The 26,444-nt window shown below is 48.2% G+C and overlaps 1 protein-coding gene across 3 annotated transcripts in view; it reads left to right on the forward strand.

Annotated features, from left to right (window-relative positions):
• The first annotated feature begins 883 nt into the window (after positions 1 to 883).
• Positions 884 to 26,444, forward strand: part of Dnmt1 (DNA methyltransferase 1) — a 43,470-nt gene continuing 17,909 nt past the window's right edge. The window contains exons 1-17 of one of the 3 annotated variants that reach the window (XM_074054096.1): positions 884 to 1,130; positions 9,527 to 9,563; positions 10,551 to 10,658; positions 10,844 to 11,036; positions 11,965 to 12,040; positions 12,952 to 13,030; positions 14,147 to 14,178; positions 15,041 to 15,122; positions 17,085 to 17,119; positions 18,470 to 18,554; positions 20,512 to 20,558; positions 21,317 to 21,398; positions 22,981 to 23,015; positions 23,524 to 23,569; positions 23,679 to 23,759; positions 23,833 to 23,942; positions 26,155 to 26,273. In XM_074054096.1, the coding sequence (XP_073910197.1) occupies positions 916 to 1,130; positions 9,527 to 9,563; positions 10,551 to 10,658; positions 10,844 to 11,036; positions 11,965 to 12,040; positions 12,952 to 13,030; positions 14,147 to 14,178; positions 15,041 to 15,122; positions 17,085 to 17,119; positions 18,470 to 18,554; positions 20,512 to 20,558; positions 21,317 to 21,398; positions 22,981 to 23,015; positions 23,524 to 23,569; positions 23,679 to 23,759; positions 23,833 to 23,942; positions 26,155 to 26,273 (1,462 nt within the window). In that variant the 5' untranslated portion in view covers positions 884 to 915. Of the gene's footprint in view, positions 1,131 to 9,526; positions 9,564 to 10,550; positions 10,659 to 10,843; positions 11,049 to 11,964; positions 12,041 to 12,951; positions 13,031 to 14,146; positions 14,179 to 15,040; positions 15,123 to 17,084; positions 17,120 to 18,469; positions 18,555 to 20,511; positions 20,559 to 21,316; positions 21,399 to 22,980; positions 23,016 to 23,523; positions 23,570 to 23,678; positions 23,760 to 23,832; positions 23,943 to 26,154; positions 26,274 to 26,444 lie in introns of all 3 variants that reach the window. The other 2 variants (XM_074054097.1, XM_074054098.1) reach the window with 2 other exon arrangements.

A 26,444-nucleotide genomic window follows, 5' to 3' on the forward strand; every position in this document is an offset into this window, starting at 1 on the left:
TTGATGCAGACCCATTTGTCTAGTTTAGCATTTGCTGTTTGTGCCATACTTAAGAAATCACTGTCAAATCAATTGTGCCATACTTAAGAAATCACTGTCAAATCAAGTATCACTAAGCTTTCCTTCATATTTTCTTCCTACAGTTCCAGCTTTTCTTCTATACTTTCAGGTCTATGCTTTCAGGTCTTACATTTGGGCAAGGTAGGGGAATCATATTACAAATTTAAAGCTTTTGTTGGTTTGGTAGGACTGGGGTTTGAACCTAGGGGTTTACACTTGCAAAGGCAGGAGCTTTACCGCTCGAGCCACAAGGTACCGCTTGGACCTCCAGTCCATTTTGCTCTGGTTATTTTGGAGATGGGGTCTGAAGAACTATTTGCCTGGGCTAGCCTCGAACCACAAACCTTCTGATCTCTCAGTCAGTCTCGAGTAGCTAGGATTATAGATGTAAGGCACCAGTGCCCGGTTTCTGGTGCTTTATTAAACACTCAGACTTTGGAACAGGTTCCCAGCCTTCCTGCAGCGCAAGATCCTAGGTCCTAGCTACAAACCCAGTGCACCATTTTTTCTGGAGTAGGCACTATAGATTCTGATTTACAGATGAGGACATTGAGGCTGGTACCAAATGACCTGCTCAAGGTCGTCTAGTGAGCAAGTAGACTGCATAGGGAACTGAGGGCTTTAATTGAAGAGCTTTCCTAACCCCCTGGAGCGGCTCGCTGCTTTATCTCCAGAATGCCCAGAGAATGAATGAACATCAGGAACGCGTCCCCTTCCTAGCAAACAGCGTTGGCAGGGCTCGGACGAGCCCACTGCTCGGCGCCCGGGGGTGCGCTCGCTCTCCTTGCGCATGCGCAGCTCATGCGCACGGCCCTTTCCACGCTCTGCCCACACGTGGTACGCTTCTCTCTCTGCATGGTACGTCCGGCCTTCCCCCGCGCCCGGGCCAGGGTGGTACGCGCTGCCTCCGCTCGCTGCCCCTCCCAGTTGGTTTCCGCGCGAAAAGCCGGGGCCTCCTGCGCTGCTGTCGCGTCTGCTGTAGCCTCCGAAATGCCGGCCCGCACCGCCCCAGCCCGAGTGCCCACGCTGGCCACCCCGGCCATCTCCCTGCCCGACGATGTCCGCAGGCGGTAGGTGTCATGAGAGGGAAGGGGGACTGCGGACTCAGGAACGGGAAGAGGACGATGCTGGGGTGGGGGGTCGCTTCCCCTCCGGGTAGCTGGTGGCTGCTGCTGACAGCCGGGCGCGCATGCGCGGGGTGGTGCAGTGAGGCGCGCAGCAGCGGTTGGCGCGGGCAGGGTGGCACTTCCGGTCGCGCGCGCTCCCCTGGCCGTTTGGCGCCAAAATGGGTAGTGGCCCTTTGCAGCTCCCTGGTGACTAGAAACTTGTGGGGGGCATTCTGATTCCCCCCCCAAAAAAACCAACAGAACAACCTTTGAGTTGGTCTCTAGGGTCCCTGTTTTCCGAGCAGCCACCGGGCCAGGTGCATGCCGTGCAGGAAGTGAGCAGCCCGCGGCCTCCGGACACCCCGTAGCCCCTGCACTCTGGCCTCCACTTCCGGTGCTCAGCTGGGTCCCTGCGGGCGCTGAGGGGGTTTCCTTGGTATCCCTGGGGCTGTGCATCCCCGTGGTGGCCTCCAGTGATGCCCATCGCTGACCTGGCCATGGCCTGGGACGGCGGGGCTCTGATGGGCAGCCTGGCCTAAGATGAGCCGTGTCCTTCATCACCTGGTCCTCGCATAGGGTGCAGCCCGGCTCCAGGCCTAATGGTCCTTATGGCATGTCTGCGCCCGCCATTCTTGGTCATCACACAAGGTGTGCACTGTGCAATGTGTGCATAAGAGTGAGGGGTGCCGGCTATTGGGCCCCCCATTCTCGCAACACTGTCCTTATGGATCCTGCTTTGCACAACCGGTGGCAGGAAGGCTGGTCCTCCTGCCTCTCCTTCCTGCCGGCTATCCATTCTTGTCTGAGTGAGCCCTCGCCATGCCTGGACTCTTTGCCACCGTATTTAATGCTTCCGCCATTTGTCTGGCCACTTCTGATTTGGATTTTGGGGGATGAAGTGGGGACAGGGAGGGTGTTTGATTCAAACTGCCCCAGCCCTTTTTTGTGTTAGGTATTTTTGAGATAAGGTTTCAAGAACTATTTGCCTGGACTGACGTCAAACCTTGATCTCCCTGATCTCTGCCTCCTGAATAGTTAGGATTACAGGCGTGAGTCACCAGCTCCGAGCTCTTTTTTGGTATTAAGGATTGAACCTCTAGGGGCTTGCATATGCTAGGCAAGCCGTCTACCATTGAGCTATACCCTCATCCCTTATTTTTAACTTGAGACAGGATCTTGCTAAGTTGCCCAGGCTGGCCTCAGACTCATGACCCTCCTGCCCCTGGAGTAGCTGCAATTACAGGTGTGCAATGTCAGGGTCAAGCTACTTTTTCATTTTTCTTTTTTGGGTGGTGGGTGTCAAACCCAGGGTCCTTTGCCTGACTAGGTAAATGCCATAGCACTGAGTTATATCTCCAGTTTGTCAGACACCTTTTTATTTATTTTTTTGTCAGTATGGGGTTTGAACTCTTGGCCTCATGCTAAGTAGTCAGGTGCTGACCACTTAAACCACACCTCCAGCCCTTTTTGCTTTTTTTCTTTTGGACAGTACTGGCATTTGAACTCAGGGCCTCATGTTTGTTAGGTGCTCTACCACATGAACCTCTCCTCCAGCTCTTACTTAAGCCTTTCATGCTTTTGTCCAGGCTGACCTGGATCTTGATTCTCCTATTTATATGCCTCCTGCATTGTTGGAATAACAGGTATCTGCCACCATGCCTGACTTATTGACTGAGATGGAGTCTCGTTAACTTTTTACCTGGGCTGCCCTGGAACCTCAGTTCTCCCAATCTCCACCTTTCCAGTAGCTAGGATTCTATCCTTGAGCCATCCACAGGACTTTTTTTTATTAACGGTGCTAGTGATCTAACCCACAGACTCTAGCATGTGCCATGGAATTACACCTCCAGTCTACAGTGGTTGACTTAATTGGATTTTTTTTTTTTTTTCAGTTCTGTTCAACAGTCCTTAATTGCAGGAAACACTTCGTAACAACACATTTAATCCTCAAGCGTTCTTGAGAGTACATGCTTTAGGAGTTCCTTCTAGAAAATGGGGATTCCTGGTGAGGTCCGTTTCTGGCCAAAACCGTCCTTTGAAGTAGACATTATGAATAGGCCACTGAGTCAGGAACTCTCCTGGAATTCTACCAATCACCTTAGGTTCTGTTTCCCTATATTGTAGGCTTTGGAGTTTTTTGTTCTTGCTTTTTATTTTATTTATTTTATTTTTTTTTTGAGGTACCGGGGCTGGAACTCAGGGTCTTCACCTTGAGCCACTCCACCAGCCCTATTTTTGTGTTGGGTTTTTTCGAGATAGGGTCTCTCGGAACTATGTGCCGGGTCTGGCTTCAAACTTCGATCCTTGATCTCTTCCTCCTGTGTTGCCAGGATTATAGGTATGAGCCACTGGCACCCAGCTACCTGTTGTCTTCTTGCTGCCACTCAGGATCTTCTTCAAACCCAAGTGGGAGCCTGTGGGTCCCCTGCTCCACAGGCTGCCTGGAGCATCTGGTGTGAAGCTCAGAGTCCCCATCCACTTGCCTGTCTCATCCTGCACTCGCTCACATGGCGAACGGGCCTCCTTTGTGCTTGTGGGCCTGGGAGTGCATACAGAGCACTCTGAGACTAGTTAGTGCCACTTAGCCCTCGCCCAGATCTGCTGTTTGCTGCTGGTCTTTCTTCGCTGCCTTGTACATGCTGAATGTGCTCTATACTGCTGAGCCACACCAGCCCTGTCTGTCCACTCTTTTTTTTTTTTTTTTTTATGGTGCTAGGGATTGAACCCAGGGCCTCTCACATGCTAGGCACTGAACTACATCCTAGCCCTGTCCACTAATTCTTAAGTCTGCCCTCAGAAATACAGTCTGACTTCCTTGCAATAAGAGTGTTGAAGGCCACGTATGGTAGTGTGTGTCTGTAATCCCAGCTATTTGGGAGGCAGAGGTAGGAGGACTGCAGTCCAAGGCCAGTTGAGGCAAAAAGGAGACAGTATCTGAAAAATATAAAGCAAAATGGTTGGAGGTATGGCTTAAATGGTAGAACTCTTGCCTAGCAAGTACAAGGTACTGAGTTCAAAATCCACCACTGCAAAAGTATTGAATCTTTTTCTTTCCTTTGTTTTTGTGTATATATATAATTTTATCTTTTCGTTGTGGTGGGGATGGAAACCAGGGCCTCCTGTGCACGAGCCCTCCCTCTGGGCTACATCCCTAGTCCAGAGGGTGTAGAAATCTGTCAGTACACCTCGCCTGCTGCCTTTGCAAGCCTAGAGTTGAGAATTATTACCTTATTTAAACTTGTTTTATTTTGGTGATACTGGGATTTGATCTTAGGGCTTCATACTTGCTTGGTAGGTGCTCTACTTTGTGAACCACACCTCCAGCCCCAGCATTATTTCAGGGATTATTATTCAGGGTGATTGCTTTATTGTAGCTAGATGCGCACACATACTTGAGCCAGATTTTCCCCTGTGAGGAAGCCCGGATTTCCACACAGATTCTCCAGGCCTGCTTTGGCCAGCTGAACAACCTTTGGAGTTCCACAGCTTCTTATCAGCTTGTCATTCTGTGATTAGATTAAGCCGGGTCTCAAAAGTCTTAACTCTAGTTGCACAGCTACCGAGGAGATAGGGAACAGGGCAAAACCTGACTGCTCCTTTTTGATGCTGCCCTCAGTGGGTTCTAGAGCCAAGGACCATGGGGTTGAAATCCTGTAATGCTTGTTACCAGCTCAGTCACCTCACCTCTGCACCCACTCCACAGTGTCATGCACACAGAGCAGGTAGTACAAGAGTGCCCTGCCCAGAGGTGTTCATCACCTGCTATCACACAGCCCATCACACATTTTGTTTCCATCAGGGGAATTAGTGTAATCTTTTTTTTCTTTCTTTCTTTTTTTTTTTTTTTTTGGTGGTACTAGGGTTTGAACTTAGGGCCTAAATCTTGAGTACTCCACCAGCTGTTTTTTGTGATAGGTGTTTTCGATTATAGGGTCTCACGAACTATTGCCTGGGACAGCTTCGAACCATAATCCTCCTGAGTAGCTAGGATTACAGGCATGAGCCACCAGTGCCTGGCAAATCAGTGGAATTTAAAAACGTAAATGTGCAGGTGTTTAATGTGGCCATGGATTCTGTGTGGTGATGATGCACTTTTGCTTCTTGTTCCCACCTTGCACTTCAGCTGACTTTTAGAATGATCTGGACTTGCTCCTTCTCCCGTCATCTTAGCCTATGTGCCAGGAGTCCAGTCCTTGTGGTTTTATTTTATTTTTTTGATACAGGATCTCACTCCTGTTCTTTTTTGGCCTCCTGAGTGCTGGGATTTACGGATGTGTACCACTAAGCCTGGTTTAGTCCTGCTGTTTTTTGGTGGGACTGGAGTTTGAACTCAGGGCTTCACGCTTACAAAGCAGGTGCTCCATCACTTGAGTCACACCTCTAGTCCATTTTGCTCTGGTTATTTTGGAGATGGTGTCTTGAACTATTTGCGCAGGTTGGCCTTGAACCATGATCTTCCTAATCTCAGTCTCCCAAGTAGTTGGAATTACAGGTGTGGGCCATTGGCGCTTGGCTTACTTATTTGTTGGTACCTTTTTTTCTAACACTGGAGTTTGACTCAGTGTCTTATGCTTGCTAGGCAGACGGTCTTACTGCTTGAGCCACTCTGCCAGATCTTTTTTAGGTCATGGACCTATGGGGGAACATTACTTTGCCTCCCACAGATGTCATCTGTTAGCCCCACTATCCCTGCCATGCTGTCATTCTTAAGCAGGGAGAAAGAATGAGGGTGTGTGTCAGTGGTTAGAGTACATGCTTGGCACATGCAAGGTGCTGGGTTCCATTCCCAACACCACCAAAAAGAAAAAAAAGAAGGCAAACAAGAAACCAGGCTCCCAGAGTTTTGGGACTTATCTTGATGGGCCCGTTCCTTTTGCCAAACCATAATTCTGAGTGGCATTTCTGGCTTAAAGGAGTTTAGAATAACTTAATATTTTGTAACGTCTTCCTGTCTTAAGTGCGATTGTGTGCCTCTGGCAGATGGGTTTTGCTAAAGCATGACTCCGTAGATAAAGGTTTGACTGTGGAGCACACTTCACACTTGTCAGCCTGACCTCCCCTCTGTCACTTCCTTGCTGTGACCTGTCTTTCCTGCCTGGTGTGGTTGCATCGGTATTCTGGGTGTTCCCTGAGCCAGCTTCCACACTGGTGCGCTCCTGCTTGGTTGGGTCCCTCTGTCCAGTTCACACTGTTGGGATCCCTCCTTCCTGTCACTGTATCTGCCATTTTTCTTGGGAAACACTCAGATTTTTTTATTTATTTTATTTGAGACATGACCTCACTATGTAGCCCAGGCTGGCCTTGAACTTGTGATCCTCCTGCCTCTGCCTCCCTAAGCTGGGTTTCCAGCCTGGGCACATCTGACTGTATTTGCCTAAGGTCTGTTTATCTTGCCTCCCTTTGATGACTAATGTGAGGGAAACAAGTGGGAATGAGTCATGGGGTCCCGTGCTGTGTAGAGCCAAGGTTTTTCCCTCCAGTCCTCACTGCTTGGTCTTTCTCAACCATCTTTAATATTCCTGGTGGTGACTGTCAGGTGGACGGGAGGTAATATGACAAGTTTCCCTAGGAGACAGATGGAATGGCAAGGTGAAGGCCCAAGAGGCTCCCTGAGCAGTCTGTCCCTTGCTCCCCTCCCCCACCACCAGGGCTCTCACCTGCAGTTTGAATACCTAGTGTGTCTTCCTGTGAACTGTGTCCCTTGGCCAGGCTAAAGAGCAGTGCATGAGAGGCCTGTGCATCTGTTTCTTGCTCCAACACAGGAAGTGTCTGCATCTGAGAAGGAATTGCCCCTTGGTGGGTTGTACTCTTCCCTTGTCTTGTCCTTAACACCAGAGGAGCCTCAGGATCCAGGCGCAGTCTGGTGGAACCTGGGTCCTGCAGAGGGACAGAGAGCTGGGGTGTGTATCTCAGTGGTAGAGCGCTTAGTGCATGAGGCCCTGGGTTTCATCCCCAGTCTCTCTTCCCCCAACCAAAATAACCTCCCAAAACTTCATGTGATCAAGAAGTCAGATGTAACGCTGCTGCCCTTGGGTGCCTGCTTCTGGCTGGAAGTGCCCAGTTCTGTGGCTGTCCTCATTCTAGGTTTGCCCCAGGCTTTAGTTAGCTTTCAGATCAGGTCTCTAGTTTTTGCCCAACCTGAACCACCATCCTGCTATTTACACTGCCCATGTAGCTGAGATCGCAAGTTTGCACCACTGTGCCCGACTCACAGTTGAGACGGTGCCTCCCTTAACTACCTGAAGTATTCTCTGCAGAGCGTCTCCAGCCCAGGCGACACAGCCTAGGCGATGCACATAGAATGCATATGACCAGTGCACCTGCAGGATGCTAAACATCTTCTTAATACAAACTCCTTTCCTGGCCACCCAGCAAGTTAAGGGTCCCTTCCTGGTGGTGCTCACATCCAGTCACCCAGCTTGTGACTTGAAACAGGGCCTGGCATACAGTAGGTGCCCACAGATAAGAGTGGTGCTTTGAAGCAGGGTCCGCAAGCACACTACTGTGTGACATGGGTTTGACAATGCCTGTCACTTGGGTTGCTAGCTTGGCCTCTGCAAAGGCCAGTGGGGAAGAGCTGTCTGTGCTATTTGGGTAGTGATAACCCAGCTTCCAGTCTGTGCGGCTGCTGGGTCTGAGTGTCCAGAGGCACCCTATCCAGGGTGCCCTGGCTCCACTGACAGATACCTGCCCAGCTGGTTAGACCTGTTCTGTCCTCATTGTCACTAGTCAGCTGCCACTGGGGACACAGCCACCCCACATCTCTTTCCATGGTGTTTTCATCCTTTATTCCCTCCCCCCACAGAAAAAAGAGGCAAGCTGATCCTCAAATAGCGAGACCAATTTTCCACCCAAACTCAAGGCTGTCCTGAGATTCTGAGCAGTTAGTTGCAAACATTCTGAAGGATGAGCTCTTTAAGACCCAGCCTACTGTTCCTGTCCCCCCCACCCCAGTGCTGTGGATGGAGCCTAGGCTTTATGCATGCTAAGTTAGTGCTCTAAAACTGACTAGCCAGCCAGTTCTCTAACTTCATCTCCAGCTCCCCTGTGCATGAGCACCGCCTGCTGCCTGCCCTGGACGCCTTGGCTGCTCCCCCCAGCACCGCCAGTTTCATCAGATCCACAGCAGAACGCCAACACCCCACTCTGCCTTTAGAAACATGAGTGGCTGTTCCCGCAGCGTGGCACTGGTCCACTCATTCTAACGCTAGATGTGCTGGGGCTCTTCTGTCACCCAGCTTACAGAAGCGCCCTGACTGTGATGTGTTCCCGCTTTCCTGGTAGCTTTTATTCATTTGATTATCTTTTGCTGGTGGTGGAGTAGCTCAAGTGGTAGAGCGCCTGCTTACCAAGCATGAGGCCGAGTTCAAACCCCAGTGCCTCAAAAGAATTAGTAAATAAGTAAAAAACAAAACCTTTATCTTTTGCTGTACTGGGGATTAAACCCAGGGTCAGGTTCTGGTGCATACTAGGCAGGTGCTCTACCACTTGGCCCACATTCCCAGTCCTTTTGTTTATATTACCTTTTGAGGCAGGAGCTCATTAACTTTGCCCAGGATGGCCTTGAAATTCAGATCCTCCTGCCTCCACCTCTTGAGTAGCTGGGTTTATAGGCATGTTCCACCATGCCTGGCTTCCTGGCACCTCTTAAAATCATGTCTATTTTCTTAGCTCCTGTGTTATTCCTCACTACCAGAAAATTGACCTCAAAGTTGTTAAGTTCACAGAGGATAATTACATTTATTTTTGTGGCACTGGGGTTTGAACTCAAGGCCTCATACTTACTAAGCAGGCACTCTGACCACTTGAGCCACTCCATCAGCCATTTCCTGTGATTTTTTTTTTTTTTTTTTTTTTGAGATAGGGTTTCCTGAACTATTTGCCCAGAGGCTGGCTTTGAACCGAGATCCTTCTGATTTCTGCCTCCCGAGTAGCTAGGATTACAGATGTGAGCCACCGGTGCCTAGCTGTTTTTTGGTTTTTTTTTGAAATGGTCTTAATTTGTAGCCTAGGCTGGTCTTGAACTCTCCATCCTCCTGCCTTAGCCTTATGAGTGCTGGGATTATACACGTGCACCCTCACGCCTGGTGACAAGGACTTCTCCGTGTTTGTGTGTACGCGTGCACACAGGTGGAAAGAAGCCACCATGTTATCTTGTGTTTTGTGACAGGATATCACTGTCTTGCCCAAACTGCCTACTAATCTGAGCTCAATCAATCCTCTGGCCTCCTCTAAGTAGCTGGGACTATAGCCGTGCCACCCTGCCCAGCTACCCGAAATTCTTAACCTGTGGTATTGATTCTTAGAGGTAAATGAAGTTACTGATGAGTGTTTCTTTCTCCCCCATTTCCTTTCTCTAGGCTCAAAGACTTGGAACGAGACGGCCTAACAGAAAAGGTAATTTCCCTTTGAAAACTTTTACTTTGGTATTGTGATTTGAGCTCAGTGAGTTTATGGAAATATCAACACAGTGTGATCATGGTCGCCCTCAGTATGCAAGGAAGATTGTCTCTACGACCTCCAGATACCAAAATCTACACATGCTGGCATCCCTTTGTATAAAATGGGGTAATATTTGCATAGGATCTATATGTTTCCACCTCTATACTTTTTTTTTTTTGAGAAAGAATCTGGCTATGTTCTTGAACTCATGAACAGCCTGGCCTCTGGCTCCCGAGTTCTGGGATGATGGTCCTTGTGCCACCATGCCCGGCTCTCCTGTATACTTTAAATAATTTCTAGATGACTTGTAACACCTAATATAGTATAAATGCTATATAAACATTTCTGCTGTATTGTTTGGGGAATAAGACAAGAAAGAAAATGTATACTGAAACATAACTATCCAAAAGATAAGTAAAGCAAAAAGTCCTGGGAAGTGACTCAAGTGGTACAGCACCTGCCTAGCAAGCATGAGGGCCTGAGTTCAAACCCCAGTGCCGCAAAAAAAAAAAACCTGTACATGTTCAATGCAAAGTTAATATTTTTTTCTTGGCCGGGTACTGCTGACTTAACCTGTTGTCCTAGCTACTTGAGAGGCTGAGATCAGTATGATCAAGGTTCAAGGCCAGCTGGAGCAAATAGTTTGCAAGACTATTTCCATCTCTAAAATAACCAAAGCAAAACGGGCTAGAGGTGTTGCTTAAGTGGTAGAGCACCTGCTTTGCAAGCCTAAAGCCCTGAGTTCAAACCCCAGTCCCACCAAAAAGTATTCTTTCTGTCAGAGGTTGCTTGAGTACATTTGTGTAACTGTGGATGTGGAGGACCAGCTATACTGAGTTTTGTCATTCAGTCTGATATGTGACCAGGCAGTGAACAAATCATGTGTTAGTCTGTTAATGGCTTGCAAGCGTGGGGACTGTTAAACCTATATCCCTCCCTTAGGAGCGCGTGAAGGAGAAGCTGAATCTCTTGCATGAATTTCTGCAAACAGAAATAAAGGCTCAGTTAAGTGACTTGGAAACCAAATTGCGCAAAGAAGAATTATCTGAGGTAAGTCTGCTCTCCGGCTCTTGGCCCCCAAAACCCCTCCTCCCCGTGACTCGGCTGTGAGCCGGGAGGCAGAACAGTCCCTGCTGTCCACGCTGCCTGCTGATTTAAAGGAAGCGCATGTGTTTCCTTGTTCTCTTCCTGCCACTCGTTTACATTCACTGCTGAATTATCCTTTCCTGCTGTAGGAGGGCTACCTGGCTAAAGTCAAATCCCTTTTAAATAAAGATTTCTCCTTGGAGAACGGAGCCCACACCCTCAATCGAGAAGCAAACGGCTATCTAGAAAACGGGAAAGGCCGGAGAGTGGGAATGTCAGAGCCAGACACCCCCCCGAAACCCGGCCCCAAACCTCGGGCACCCAGAAGAAGCAAGTCTGATGGTGAGACCACGTGTAAGGGCACTTGACCTGTTTTCAACCTTAATGGAGGCCGTGGTATGCGGGAGGGGACAGACTTTGACCCGTCTGCACCCCAGGGCAGTGTCTTCTGGTTTCTGGTGCTGGGTTGAGCCTGGTGGGTGCAAAGCACACGCTCTACCTCAGAGCTACACCTCCTGGCCCTCCAGTTCATTTCTCATGTACGCTTCCTAACTAGCTTAACTTGTGTAGGCACTCTGTGAGTTACAGTGGCTCAGTATAGGAGTTTTGAACTATACAGTGGTGTGCAAGTAACACACATTCACTTCACTTGGTTGGAGTCTTAACCTTTTTTTTTTGCGGTACTAGGGCTTGAACACTCAGGGCTACACCCTGAGCCACTCCACCAGCCCTTTTTTATGATTTTTTTTTTTTTTTTTCAAGATAGGGTCTTATGAATTATTTGCCCAGGGCTGGCCTCAAACCACAGTCCTCCTGATGAGTGCCTCCTAAGTAGCTAGGATTATAGGCATGAAACACCAGTGCCCAGCATTAACTTTTGGTCTTTTTCTGAGCTGTATGATATTCTTCACATACTAGGCAGTGGCAGCACCCAGTCAGCCACAATTAGCAGGTGTTAATTGCTGACATAAGCAACTGATTGTTGACTAGAATAAAAACCAAAGGGTGCACCAGCCGGGTGTGGTGGCGCAGACCTATCATCCCAGTGCTTGGGAGGCAGAGGCAAGGAGGATCACAAGTTTGAAGCCAGCCTGGGATGTGCACTGAGACCCTGTCTCCAAAAAGCAAAGCAAAACTTAGTCTGTTTAGTCCTCAGTACCTGGCTTTCTGTAACAGTGTGGTCTTGAAGAAGGCTTCCATGGTTGTAGACTTGTCTGTTCATGGTGGCTTCTTCTTGTTCTGTCTTTGTTTTTGTTTCTTCTTTAAATAGCTGAAGCATCCTCTAGCTCCATGGTTACAAGGAGAGCTACCCGGCAGACCACCATCACGGCTCATTTTGCCAAGGGGTCAGTACATAAGGAAGGCCCAGTTGTCAGGGCCTGGTGTTTCTGGTAATTTGGAATTGGTGGGGTGTCATTTAGCACCCATAACTTCCATATTGCATAGGTTTTTCTCTCTCCCTTCCCACCCGTACTTTTTCTTTCCTTCAGTGTTGGGAATGGAACCCAGGCCTGGTGCGTGCTAGGCAAATGCTCTACCTCTGAGCTGTACCCCAGTCCTGCGTGTGTTTTCTTCTTGCAGTTTTTGTTAGCTAGACATTTATAAACGACACTTTGGAAGACCTCATTGTTTTACTCTTAACAGGAAACTTTCAGTATACCCCAAGTTAGAGTATAGCTTAACAAACCCCCACAGACTCGTCACCCAGCCCCTGTGGTTACTAACTTGTACCTACTTTTTGTTCCAACTGGATGACTTTGAAAAAAATCTAAGGCACACCATTCTATGCCTGAAAACATGAAAAACTGTTTTTTATGCCTTTTGCAAACTGCGTGTGTGCATGCGCTACTGGGGATGGAGCCCAGGGTCTTTCGTGCTAGGCAAGTGCTCTAGCACTGAGCCACACCTCCAGTTCCATCTTACTTTCTGAGGTCAGCTTCAGGGGTGTGTAATGTCTCACTTCTTTGTGACGTTGGTAGCCATCATTCCACGTCTAGATCCATGATTTCTTAAGGGCTTGCAAAATGGTGATCTTTTTTTTTTTTTTTTTTTTTTTTTTTCCTAAGCTTGTCATTTCAAAGAAACACTAAGCATCAGTGTCTTTCAGCATCCTGGTAATGAGGGCCCTCCTGGGGGGAAGATGTCCAGGCTCTGCACTGGGCTTGAAGGGATCGTTTTGCAAAGGAGTAGTGGAAGTCATGGAGGTCCACTGGAACGCTGGGGTCTTGGAACTAACAGTCACTTCCCTGTGTGACAGCCCTGCTAAACGGAAACCTGAGGAAGAATCTGAAAGGGCAAAATCAGAAGAGTCTGCTGAAGAGGAAGATCGAGACCAGGTGGGGCTGGCACTGCTGATTTAGAACTGTCTCATTGTTATCTTTTTTTTTTTTTTCCAGTATTGGGGTTTAAATTGAGGACCTCCTGCTTGCTAGGCAGGTGCTCTACCACTTGAGCCATTCCACTGTTTTGCTTTAGTTATATTTTGGAGAGTCTCCCTTTTTGTTCTGGCTGGCCTTAGACTGCTATCTTAATCTCCATCTCCAGTGTAGCTGGGATTACAGGTGTTCATAATATGCTTGGCTTATTTGTCAAGATGGGGTCCGTTAACTTTTTGCCTGGGCTGGCCTCGAATTTTGATCTCTGCCTCTCTGTAGCTGGGATTGCAGAAGCCACTGCACTCAGCCCACTGTGGTAACCTGTTACAGTATAAAGGACCAGGACCTTGATGTTGGTGCAGCCATAGAGTGTTCAGACGGCACTGGTTTTTCACATGCCTGTGCATTTATTCTATGCAGTTTTGTCACAGGCATGCATGTAGAGTTTATCTGTAGTGCTAGGGACAGAATCCAGGGCCTTGCACCTGCCAGGCAAGTGGTCTTTCATTGTAGTATAGCCCAGCCCTCAGGTGAGCAGACTTGGCTAACCTCCACCTCCAACAAAGGACTCTGTATTTTTTGGTGCCACTGAACTACTTCCCAGCCTCATCTGCACAGTGTATTTTTTTTTTTTTTGAGTTATAAAAAGACAACCAGTCTCCCAGAGATGGAAAACCATGTGATCTTAGGAAACAGTGCCCAGGGTGTCCACCTGAGAAAAGCACGAGTGTCCTCCCTGTTGGGTGGTCCCTCCTACATGGGAACCCCAGAGACTACTCGGTTCTCCCAGGACCTAGAGTTCCTGGGGTGAGGGGAGTCTGACCCTCCCTGGGCCTCACAGCCTGATCTCCGGTGAGCTGGCACGTGCTGGGTCCCTTCTAGCCTTGCCTCTGCCGTGTGGACTGTGGACATTTAAGCCAGTCTCCCAGATCTTCTCCACAAACCCAGGCCCCCCTCTTTCCCCTCCCCGTCTTAACCACATCATGTGTGCTTGCTGAGTAGTTTGACTCATGCTTTTGGCAGTGAACTTGCTTTCAAACCAATGTTCTTTGTTTTCCCTCCCTTCCCTGTGTGCAGGAGAAGAGGCGTAGAGTCACGTCCAGAGGACCGTAAGGATAGTTATTTTTCTTCTATGCATTGTGGGAATTCCTTTTTGAGGGAACTTGGGTTTGCTAGGTAGGCAGTCTTACCACTTGACCTGTGCCTCTTGCCCTTTTTTGCTTTATTTGTGGTTCTGGGGCTTGAACTCAGGGCCTCCTGCTTGCTAGGCAGGAGCTCTACCTCTTGAGTCATTCCACCAGCTCTTCCTTTTCATTTTGGATGAGAAAGGATTTTTTTTTTTTTTTTTTTCCTTTTTTTTTTTTTTCCGGTGCTGGGGACCGAACTCAGGGCCTTACACTTGACAGGCAAGCGCTCTTCCACTGAGCTAAATCTCCAACCCCTTCCTTTTCATTTTCACATAAAATCTCACATTTTTCACGGGCCTGGTCACATACCATCATCTTCCTACCTATGTCTCCTGTAGCTGGGATTAGAGGCATGCCTCCACACTCACACTCAGCTTGTTTAAGCTAGGGTCTTGCTAACTTTTTGTCTGGCCTTGAACTCTAATCACCCTCTCTCTGCCTCCTGAATAGCTGAGATTACAAGCATGAGCCACTGCACTCAGCCTTCGGAAGGTTTAAAAAGAAGAGCTTTATAATGACTTTCCCTGGCAAACAGACCTGTTCAGGATGCTGAACTTAGGGTCAGATAACTACCCTTTTGACTCAGATAGAATAGAATGAATAGATTTGGATAGGCGGGAATGAACTAGATCACAGGTGAATGCAAAGATCTCGTTCCATGGTAAACATTAAATGAAAAAATGCCCTCGGGTTCTGGCATAATGATTTCTTCTGGGGTAGGAGGATGGATTTTGTGCAACTGCTTTGGGCTTCAGTCATACCTGGGTGTCTTGTTTTGCTTTAGAGTTGCTGGACATCCTGAAGCAGAACCAGAGAGAGTAACACCAGGAATTCACACCGCTCAGGAGGAGGAGAGAGACGAGAACGTAAAGCCTTGCTACCTCTCTGTTCATCAATCCCACCCTAATCTTCTTGAGTCCCCTTGGGTGCCAGGAATGAGGGCAGGGGTGGGGAATGCGTAGGAACACAATTGACATTCAGAAGTGATGGACTTGGCCCTGACTTGGGCTAAACTACTTTTCAAGTTCACTTTCCTGGTGGTCCTCTCCATGGAGGGTAGGTTATAAGGTTGTGTGGTTATAGTAAGGCCTCAGCTGCAGCCCTGGTGTCGGCTGGACCTTTGCCCCTTAGCCACAGAACTTTAGTCTTTCCCCTCACCTGTCCACCTGCCTCTTTCTTGCAGATGAGGTCTTCATGACACTTCAATTTCCAGACATGGTGGGGGCGTGCTCAAATTCCACAGCAGCGTCCAAATACTAGGTTGCTTTCTTGGGCTGGGAGTGTGACTCAGTGATAGAACCCTTGCCTAGCATGTGCAAGGCCCTGGTTTCCACTGCCAGCACCATGGAGAAGGGAAAAAAAAAACCCAAACTAATGTTGCCTTCTTATCACAGATTGGAATAGCTCTGCCCTGGACCTCCAGCTCCTCTGAAGTCAGGGAGTAGAAGGTTCTATGCAGCATAGATGCTGGGTCTCATTTGGTTTTGTTGGGCATTAAGATGTTGATTAGGCTGGGCATGGTGGGGCTCACCTATAATCCCAGCTTTTGGTAGGCTGAAGCTGGAAGACTGAGTTGGAGCTCCATAGCAAGGCCCTGTCTCAAAAACCAAACTCATACGGGTAGTGAACACTTGCCTCTGGATCCAGTTAGACTTGGAAGTCTGTTGTTTTACCTTTGTGGGGATCTGATGAGATGGTCCACAATTCCAGAACCATCTGGTACCTGAAGCTGGTCTTCAACAGTTCATCTGTCCAACCCCAGCTCCGGTTAGATAGCAGTTAGTTCATGTACATCTGGCAGTCACAGGAGAGCATGCAGCCCCTGGTGCTAGTGGGGCCCCTACCCTCAGAAGGAGTGAGATAGAAATCCCAGCCAGGGCTACCACTCCAGCAGCTCCTTATGCTGTAGAGGCCTGCAACTGTTCTAATATCCCCAGCTTTTGTGGTCTTTCTTTTTTTTCATGCTATTGAGTGTTGAACCCAGGGTGCCATACATGCTAGGCAAGCACTCTACCATTGAACCATGCCCCCAGTCCTTTTGCTTATATTTTGCTTTTGAGACAAGGGTCTTGCTAAATTTGTCCAGATCACCTTCACACTCTTGATCTTGCTCCCTCTGTCTTCTGAGTAGCTGGGATTACAGGCTTGTACCACCATGCCAGCTTATTGTGGCATCTCCAAATTTATGTGCATCAAGTTATCAAGTTCCTTTTTTTTTTTTTTTTTGGTGGTGGTACTGAGGCTTGAACTCAGGGCCTACACCTTGAGCCATTCCACCAGCCCTTTTCTGTGAAGTTTTTTTTGGTTTTGGTTTTGTTTTTTTTGAGATAGGATCTTAGGAGCTATTTGCTGAGGCTGGCTACAAACCACGTCCTCACGACTCTGCCTCCCGAGTAGCTAGGATTACAGGCTTGAGCCACTGGTGCCTGGCAAAAATTATTTCCTTTGAGGTTATCAACACTTGATAACGGACAACAGAGGAATTCTGCAGTTAAAAACATTTAAATCACAGTGCTTTGTTTTCTGAGATGGAGTCTCACTGTGCTTCTAGGCTGGTCTAGTAATCCTCCTGCCTCAGCCTTCTAAGTAGCTGGGATGACAGGCACCTGCCATTGGTCCCATCTTAGACTGCAGTGTTGTAGGATCTATTTTCTAAGAATTTCCTTAACTTCCTGTTTACTCGTCCTCTAAAAGAAAAAAAATTCTTGAAGGTAGATTGTATACCAATTAGGCGATAGGATAATTTTCAGTGTTATTTCCATAAAACAGTTAAATAGGAACAAGACCAAATGGAAAAAAACTAACCGGTCTTGTATTGCTTCTCTTAGGAAGACGAGAGACCAGGAAGTCAGACCAAAGAAATGTAAGTATGGCTGACATGTCTTTGTGCCATATTGTGACACAATTGCTAACAGCCTTTGGGAAAATAATGGGTTGGTACTGAGCACTGGTATGTTAGTTAGGCTTGCTGCTTGAGAATGGTCAGACCATCACAGCACTAGCTCGTGTTGCTGTAGTTCTTTTTCGGTTCCTTCTCCTAACCCTGGCCCTCCCTTGGTCAGATAGCAGTCTGTACTCTGGTGTCAAAAGGCCATCGAGTAAGTGGCTGTGTCAGTCAGTTGCCTCACCCTGGAAATACTGGATGACAAATAACCTCAAAGCCCAGAGGGGCTGGGCTAGTCATGGTGGCATGCGCCTATAATCCCAGCTATGTAAGACACAGGTAGAAAGATCAAGATCCAAGGCTGGCTCTGGGCAAAAGTACAAGACCTTATTTTAAAAAATAACTAAAGCAAAAAGCGCTGGGAACGTGGCTCAAGTGGTAGAGTGCTTGCCTAGCAAGTGCAGAGCCCTAAGTTTGAACACCAGTACTGCCAGAACAAAAACAAGACAACTCGGGCTTAAAACTGATCATTTACTGAGCTTAGCAGTCTGGTTTGGTGGCTGTCAGCTGATCTTGACTGAGCTTGACAAGGATAGGATTGACCCACCTGCCATGTGACTAGGCCAGCCTTAGTGCTTTCTTATGGCAGTGCCAGGGCTCAAGTGACAAGTAGCCCTTTTATTTTATCCGTCAGGGTCTCGCTGTATAGCCCATGCTGTCCTGGAACTCATGATCCTCCAGCCTCAGCCTCCCAAGTGCTGGCATTATAGGTGTGAGCCATCACACTTGGTTAGATGTAGTCTTTTTCAAGCCTTTGTTAACCTCTAGCTGACTGGAACAAACATTTAGGGCCAGGGTCCAGAGGAGGGGCATGTGCCCGATTTGAGTGGCAGGGCTCTGGTGGAGGGAACAGTGCTGACTTGGGTCTGGTGTGCAGTCAGCTGTGTGTGGTCACTGGTGCTGACCAGTGCAGCTGGTCACTCAGTGCAGCTCTTAGGAAACTACACGGAACATGAGTTCACCTTCCTCCCTGCAGACAGTTCCCATCAGGCCCAGGCCATCAGTGCAGTCCTCTCCGTGTCTTGTCTTAAGCTACTTCCATCTTTGTTCAACCTTTATATGAAGGGCTGGAGGCGAGGCTCAGTGGTAGAGCACTTGCCTAATGTATGAGGCCCAGCACCACCAAATAAATGCTTCTGGAGTGTCCTGAGGTGAGGGTAGGTGGCTTGCACTCTAGGGGACCACTCAGAGTTGCTTGGAATGGTGGCTCCCCAGTAGCTGACTGGCACATGTGTTTTGTCTTATGTGGTGTTTTGTCTTATGTGGTAGAACTTCTAGACAGAAACCGAAGGAGGAGCCGGACAGAGAAGAAAGACCAGGAACTCACACCAACATGGATGAAGCAGACAAGAGAGTAAAGTTGTCTTTACACTGCTTGGCTCTACCTTGTTCTCACATTCCCATTTGTTAAGAAATGGTGCAGGGCAGGGCTCTGGGTTCAAATCCAGCCCCATGTACTGTGGGGTGACTGAGCAAATTAACATGCTTTTTCAAACCTTGGGCATTAGTGGTTGCCCTGCGTGTCCATGCCTGATGCAGTGGGTGTGGAGTCCTTCTGTCCATCCAGCATGGTGGGAAGGCCTGGGTGTGCCACCACTTCTCATGAGGCCTATTCTCCCAGATGTTTAACCTGTGGTCAGCTCAGCCAAGCCTCTTTGTCTAAGTCTATGTGAGTGTAGCTCTCCCCTTGTTTCCCTGCTGGCTTCCCCACCTCCAGCTGAACCAAGTGAGCATATCGAAACCCTCAATCACTCAGTTGTTCCTTGGGCATCCACAAGGATTGGTGTCAGAACCCCCTTGCTCCCCCTTCTGTAAAATAGTGTTTGCGCAGAGGCCATGTACACTCTGTATACCTAAGTCATCTCTGGGTCATGCATGACGTACACGTCACGTACTGTTTAGGGAACAGTGGCACGGACAAAGTCTGTATGTGTTCGGTACAGATGAAGAAAAAATTTTTGCACTCATGGGCTTGCACTTGCTAGGCAGGTGCTTTACCACTTGTGCCATCCCCAGCCCCTTTTTTGCTTTAGTAATTTTAGTATAGCATCTAGTGTTTTTGCCCAGGGTCAGCCTACTTAACAACCCCCAAATAGCTAGGATCACAGGTGTAGCTACCACACCTGGCCTATTGCATGAGATGGGGTCTTAATAACTTTTTCCCTAGGCTAGCCTGGAGACGTGATCCTCCCAATCTCTACCTCCTGAGAAGCTGGGATTTCAGAGTAGCTGGGATTATGAGCATGAACCACTACACTCAGCCAGACCTTTTTCTTTTCTTTTTTTTTTCTGAACATCTTCCATCCAGTTGGTTGAATCCGAGGATATTGAGGGCCAGGTCTGGGCTTCAGTGAAAGTGTAAGATGACAAGTTACCTGCAGAGCCACCTTCTACCTGAACTCCCTGAGAGAAACTGAATTACGATTGTCCCAGGCTTGTCCACGTGGTTTTCCACTGGTTAAGATCTAGAGAGAGGGGCCCAAGGTCAGTCTTGCTGGTTATGAGCATTCTCAGATGTCTTAGAGCTGTATTCAGACACTCAGTCTCCTGCTGGAACAGGTCCTCCGAGACCCTTTTGTTTGTTTCTACTATGTATGAGGAGGTGGGAGAGGCCTAGCATCAGGAATATGAAGGTTACTTGAGACTTCACCCAGGGATACTGACATTTTTCTTCAAGGCAGAGGCTAGACTCCAAGCCCAACAATGACTGCCTCTCTTTCTGGCAAAGGTCACACATATGTCCATCAACCCATTTATTGCTCCCCCCGCTACCCCCCTTCCTCTCCCCCACCACTCCCCTCCCCCCCACCCTGCCACTGACTCTGTGGTGAACTGCTTATCTTCACCTGAGGCAATTTCCTGTATGTTTCTCTTACTGAAACTCATGGGAACATTGGCCTGCTTGCCATGCAGCTTCAGGTACTTCTGTCTCATGTTAGAAGGGCTCACAGGCCTAATCCAGCCTGCCGCCTGATTTTCTTAGGTTTTATTGGAATACAGCCACACCTTCTCATTCCTTCATTCTCTGTGCCTTTTTTTGTGGGGCAGCAGCAAAGGTGGCTTTCTGAAGCTGCAGGTGTCTGGCTCTTCACAGAAGCAGTTGGCCAACCTCTGGTCTCCTACAGTGCTGGGGATCTGTGTGCATTTGTAGATGGGGTGAAAACTTTCCGCCTCCTCTATTCCCCCTGCACTTCTGCCCTGTTCTTCGATTCCACAGGGCCACAGTCTTTAACCGAGATGCTTGTGTGTCCATTTCACGCTGCTCTGTCTTAGACTAATTGTTCCCATTTTTCTGTCTACTTCCCTCCCAGTCCCCCAGCCAGGATGAAAGGAGGCCCAGGAGTCAACCCAAAGACCCGTAAGTGACTGAAACTTGTCTTTTTTATGTTGTATTCATTCTCCAAACCACTGTTCCAAAAACCTGGGGTGATGAGCAGTGTACAGAGGTGGGTGGTGCTGTGTGAAGACAGGGCTGAGAGCCAGGTCCCACTTGGAGCCGTGTCCTTTCCCTCCACCCCTGCTTAGTTATGGCTTCAGTGCCTCCCTCCTCCCCACCTGGGGATCAGCAGGTTTTAGGATAAGTTTTAGGATAAGTTAGTAACCTACCTTTAGAGCCCTCAGAAGTGTTTTGGGTTTTGATTTTTTTTGGGGGGGGGGAGGGGAAGGGTAGCAATACTGGTGTTTAAATTCAGGGCTTTATGCTTGGTACAAGGGTGTTCTACCACTTGAGCCACTCCACCAGCCCTTTTATGTAATTTTTTTTTTTTTTCCCAAGATAGGGTCTTGTGAACTATTTGAGCTGAGATTCTCCTGATCTCTGCCTCCTAGTAGCTAGGATTACAGGTGGGAGTCACCAGTGCCTAGTTTGCTTTTTTTTTTTTTTTTTTTTTTTTTTTTTTGAGACAGGATCTTCCTATATAGTCTATGCTGGCCTGGAACTAAAGAGACTCCTACCTCAGCCTTGCAAGTGCTGAGATTACAGGCATGTACCACCACACTTGGCAGTATTTTGCTTGTTGATAAGAAAGTGTTAGTTTGTATTTTCAGTACAAGTTGGCAGCATAGTTACCTTTTTGGAGCTAATACTTGATGATACATTATCTATTTACTCCCCAGAGTTGTCAAACGGAGACCTGAGGAAACAGAACCCGAGCAAGTAACTCCACAGACTTCTGATGACAGAGATGAGGACGAAAAGGTAAAGGCCCTTGGTTTTGTTTTCATTATTGTTTTGAAGCTTTTTTTTTTTTTCTTTTTTTGAGACAAGATCTTACCATATAATCCATTCTGGCCTTGAACTGAGGTCCACCTGGCTCTTAAGGCTTTGTTTTTCAATACCACTGCATTTCATCCAGCCTACTAGGTTGGTATGTTTAAAAATGGATTTCTTGTTTGTTTTGGTGGCACTGGGGTTTGAACTCAAGGCTTCACCCTTGCTTGGCAGGCGCTCTTACTGCTTGAACCACTCCGCCAGCCCTGTATTTTGTTTTTGAGATGGGATCTCACTACCCTGTTGCCCAGCTGGCCTGAACCTCCATCCTTACATTTCCTGTTCCTGTGTAGCTGGGATGACAAGCGTGCCCCACCACCACACCCACCTCACCGTTTGTGTGTGTGTGTGTGTGTGTGTGTGTGTGTGTGTGTGTATGTGTTTGCGGTACTAGAATTCTTTTTTATGGTATTTGGATTTTGAACTCCGGGCCTACACCTTAAACCACTTAAAATCAGCCATTTTATGTGATGGGATTTTTTGAGATAGTGTCTTGTGAACTATTTGACCTGGCTGGCTTCGAACCACGATCCTCCTGAGTAGCTAGGATTACAGGCGTGCGCCACCAGGGCCTGGCTTCACCTCTTGTTTTTAACTGTTGCTGCAAAATCCATGATCTCTCTAAGAGTTATAAAGTGGCAACGATCTTCTTTCCTTTTACCTGAAGTAACTTGATGTTCCTGGGTAGTCATCTGTTCAGACTGACATAACCTGGCAGCTGACATAACTGGCATTTATTTCCCTTAGTTACTGGTGGTAGAAGTCCATGTTCAGGATGGCCACCTGGTTAGTTTCCAGTGGGGCTGATCTGGCTCAGACAGCTGTTGCCACCTCACTGTGTGCTCATGTGGCTTTTCCCCACTTGTATCTGGAGAGAGTGGGCCCTGGTTTGTAGTCCCCTTCTTAGAAGCCTGGTGGATCAGGGCTGCACCCTTCTGACCTTGTGGGACCTCAGTGACTTCCTTAAGAGCTCTGGCTCCAGATGCAGTCACATCGGGGGTTAGGGTCTTAACGTAAGACTCTGGAGAGACCCAGTTTAGTCTGTGATCCCCTTCATCAGCTGTTTGCTTTCCGAACATTCCATTTGTACAGGAAAGCCACATTGATCTGCTTGTTTCAATTTGGCTGCTCTGAACTCTTAAGGAGGTCTTTGGTCATAAGTTTTTTTTTTTTTTTTTTTTTTTTGAGATAGGATCTCAGCCATAGCCCAGGCTGCTCTTGAATTCACTGTGTAGCTCAGGCTGGCCTTAAACTTTCCATCATAGGCTGGGATTACAGTTGTACACCACATGCCCATTCAGTTTCAGTTATTTCTCTTTTTTTTTTTTTAACTTTTGTTTTTAATTTTTTTTGGTTGTAATACTGTACGATTTTACTTACTGGGATTATTCGGGTCTCACCTCCTGGTCCTCTGACTAACCCCTCCCTGTTTTTTGAAATCACATATGTGAAGTTCTGAGCTTAGAAGCACTGTCCAGGTGTAAAATACTTTCTCTTTTCTTTCCCCTAGGAGGAGAAGAGGCGCAAAACTACACCCAAAGAACCGTAAGAATTTTTTTGTTTATAATGTTAGGTGACTGTTCTAGAAAGAAAAATTAGGCTGAACACCAGTGGTTCACGTCTGTAATCCAAGCTACTTAGGAGACAGATCAGAAGGATCGAGGTTCAAAGTCAGCCCAAGCAAATAGTTCGAGAGACCCTATCAAAAAAACCCATCACAAAAGGACTGGTGGAGTGGCTCAAGTGAGAAAAGAATCTGCCTAGCAAACGTGAGGCCCTGAGTTCAGACCTGCCAAAAAAGAAAAACGAAGTGGTTTGTAGTGAATTACCAGAGCAATCTTAGCTTTGCTTTGGCCATGGGTCCAGGGTGGTCTGGTTTTCCCAGATTAGGCAGATTCTTCTGTGTCGTAAAGAGCCACTTAGGACTTGGCACCTGTCACTGTGGCCACCAGGGCCCACATATGTAGTGCACAGTGGGCATTGGTCTGGTAGGGTTGACTTGGCTACATTCTGAATTGATAAAAGAACAAAGTGTCTCATGTTTTATTCCCAGAACTGAGAAAAAAGTGGCTCGGACCAAAACCGTGGTAAACGCCAAGGTAAATGTACATGGGGGATCCAGCCATTGGGGAACCTGGTGCTGTGCAGCACTGCCTGCTGGGGTTTCCCAAGCTGCCTCTGAGGTAGTTTCTGTTCCTGTTCCCACAGGCCCAGCCGCCCAGGTGTGTCCAGTGTGGCCAGTACCTGGACGACGTCGACCTTAAGTACGAGCAGCACCCTCCTGATGCAGTAAGTTCTGCTCTGTTTTCACCTTTCACCTCCTGCCTCGTGTGCCTCCTCGTAACTGTCCTGTGTCCCTCAGCTGGAGGAGCCTCAGATGCTGACCAATGAGAAGCTGTCCATCTTTGACGCCAATGAGTCTGGCTTTGAGAGTTATGAGGCCTTCCCCCAGCACAAGCTGACGTGCTTCAGGTAATGTCATGACAGAAACATCAGAGCTGTGAGTTTCCCGCCGAGTCGTTAGCACCTGCCCATGTCTTAAGCTGCTACCTCTTCACAGGGAAGAGCCACGAGGCTGGTGGAGGCATGGTAGGCCTCGGCTGCACTGCACGCGTTCTTGTCATTGATGATGTAACAGTCTGTACTCATCCCGGAGGTCAAGTGAGGGTTAGCTCTGTGTTTGGGCTGATCTAGGCTCTGTGGATTTAGCACGTCAGGTCCCTGTCCTTACAGATGGAGAAAACAAGCAAGTGACACTTTTCAGGTTGTACAAGTTGAAGATCCTTTATTTGAAACTCTTGAGACCAGTGTTTCAGATTTCAGGGTAGGGCTGGGTCACATAGGGCCTTCCAGGCTATGTGTACGGTAAGGGGCCCCTCAAGAGCACCTGCTAGAAGCCTCAGATGGACAGCACCCTTAGGACCCTCCCTTTCCTGATGCCACACCCACCCCAGGCTGGAGGTCATGGCACTAGGGACAGGGTCCCTGTGTGTCACTGTGGCAATGCTCTCCCCCACACCGGGACTCTGATCCATGTCAGGATGCTATCTGTCTGAGGTCCCAGGATCAGGCAACAGATGTGATGGGCTGAAGTGAAGCCCACTGTGCAGGACAGATGTTCTGGTCAGCCATGGCCCCTGCGGTGTCCTTGGGAGACAGCAGGGGCCAGGGCTTCCTTGCTCCTGGGCAAAGGTGCTGAGGATGTGCTGCCCTGGACCAGGGCACCTGGCTTAGTTAACACTCTGCATTTGGCCTGACTATGGCTGGCCTAAACTAGCTATCAGAGGGTCAGCCCTGTCAGCTTGGCCCTTGCCTGGAACTCAGGGTTTCTCTCTGTCACTTCTGCAGAAACAGTGAGTCTGTGGGGCAGGGGACTGATCTCCCCCCTGCAGGTCCACGACATTCACCGTCTGTGTCCCTCTTTCCCACTGGACCTTAAGCCCTCAGGGTAGGGCTGTCATATCTCTGTCTGCCACGCTGGGCATGAGAGGCGACTCTACTTTGGGTGTCATGTTTTTCATTTGCAATGTTTACCTATCCAGGCACTGGTGCCTCACATCTCTAATCCTAGCTACTTGGGAGGTTGAGATCAGGGGAATCTCAGTTTGTGGCCAACCTGGGCAATTGATTTGCAAAACCCCCTGTCTAGAATGTCGCTCAAGTAGTGGAGTGCCCACTTTGGAAGCTTGGCCTGAATTCAAACCCCAATTCCACAAAAAAGTTTGTCTGAGCATGATGGTGAAATCCTGTAACGCCAGCAACTCAGGAGGCAGTGGCAGAAGGATTCCAAGTGTGAGGCCAGTCTGGGCTATGTAGTGAGACCGTATCTCAAAAAAAAGTTTGTTTTGTGCTTTTTTTTTTTTCTTTTCTTTTTTTTTTTTTTAATAGTACTGGGATTTAAATTCAGGGCCTTACACTTGCCAAGCAGGCGCTCTACCACTTGAGCCACTCTTCGGATCTTTTACCGTGTTGGGTTTCAAGATTGGGTCTCATGAACTATTTGCCCAGGGCTGGCTTTGAACCTTGATCCTCCTCCTCTCTGCCTCCTAAGTAGCTAGGATTACAGGTATGAGCCACTGGTGCCTGGCTTGATTTTTTTGTACCTAGGTTCTCTGATTACTCCTTTGGGAGAGACATGCTACCAAACGCCAAAAACGTTTGGCTCTGGGTGGCTGTGGGGACCATGGGTGCCCTACGTCCATTTGACATTAAATCTGCAATGGGAGGCTGAAAGCGTCCCTCTCCCTATGTCTCTGATGGGTCTTCCTATCCACCACCTGCTTTATTTTCTTACTGAAGTGCAAGTCACCTAACACACCCCAGGAAGTATCCCAAAGGGGTGAATCGATAGAAACAGTGCAGGTGACAGCAGCCAGGGCCGGGGGAATCAGTAGTGACTGCTGAGTGGGTACAGGGTTGTTTTGGGTGATGGAAGGTGGTGCTCCCAGCATAAGTGCCCCTGCCTTCATGGTGGTCCTCTTTGTAGATCCCCGTCCTCGTGACATGCAATCAAGCTTATTGTTTGGATGATTAGAACACAGTACTGATCTACTTTTCGGGTAACTAAAAAATAAGAGTCTAGGACTTGGATTTAGTTGCATCCCCTGGTGCCCAATCCTAACCCTCTGTGGCTATCTGTGGTGGTGTAACCTGCTGTTAAGCACATCCTCTGTCACCTGTCTAGTGTGTACTGTAAGCGAGGTCACCTGTGCCCGATTGACACTGGCCTGATTGAGAAGAATGTCGAGCTCTTCTTTTCTGGCTCAGCCAAACCAATCTATGAGGACAACCCATCTCTTGAAGGTATGGGAATGTTCTAGCAGTTTTTTTGGGACAGATATTTTAAAACAAACCTCACTTGTAAAGCAGTAGCCGGCCTCTCAACCTGAGGGCCTGAGGCTCTGCCCTGAACACCTGTTAGCAAAGTCACCCCAATGAGGACCGCCCAGCCTGCTGATGAGAAACGCCAGCTGA

Source organism: Castor canadensis, chromosome 14 (genome assembly GCF_047511655.1).
Source record: "Castor canadensis chromosome 14, mCasCan1.hap1v2, whole genome shotgun sequence".
Classification (NCBI taxonomy): domain Eukaryota; kingdom Metazoa; phylum Chordata; class Mammalia; order Rodentia; family Castoridae; genus Castor; species Castor canadensis.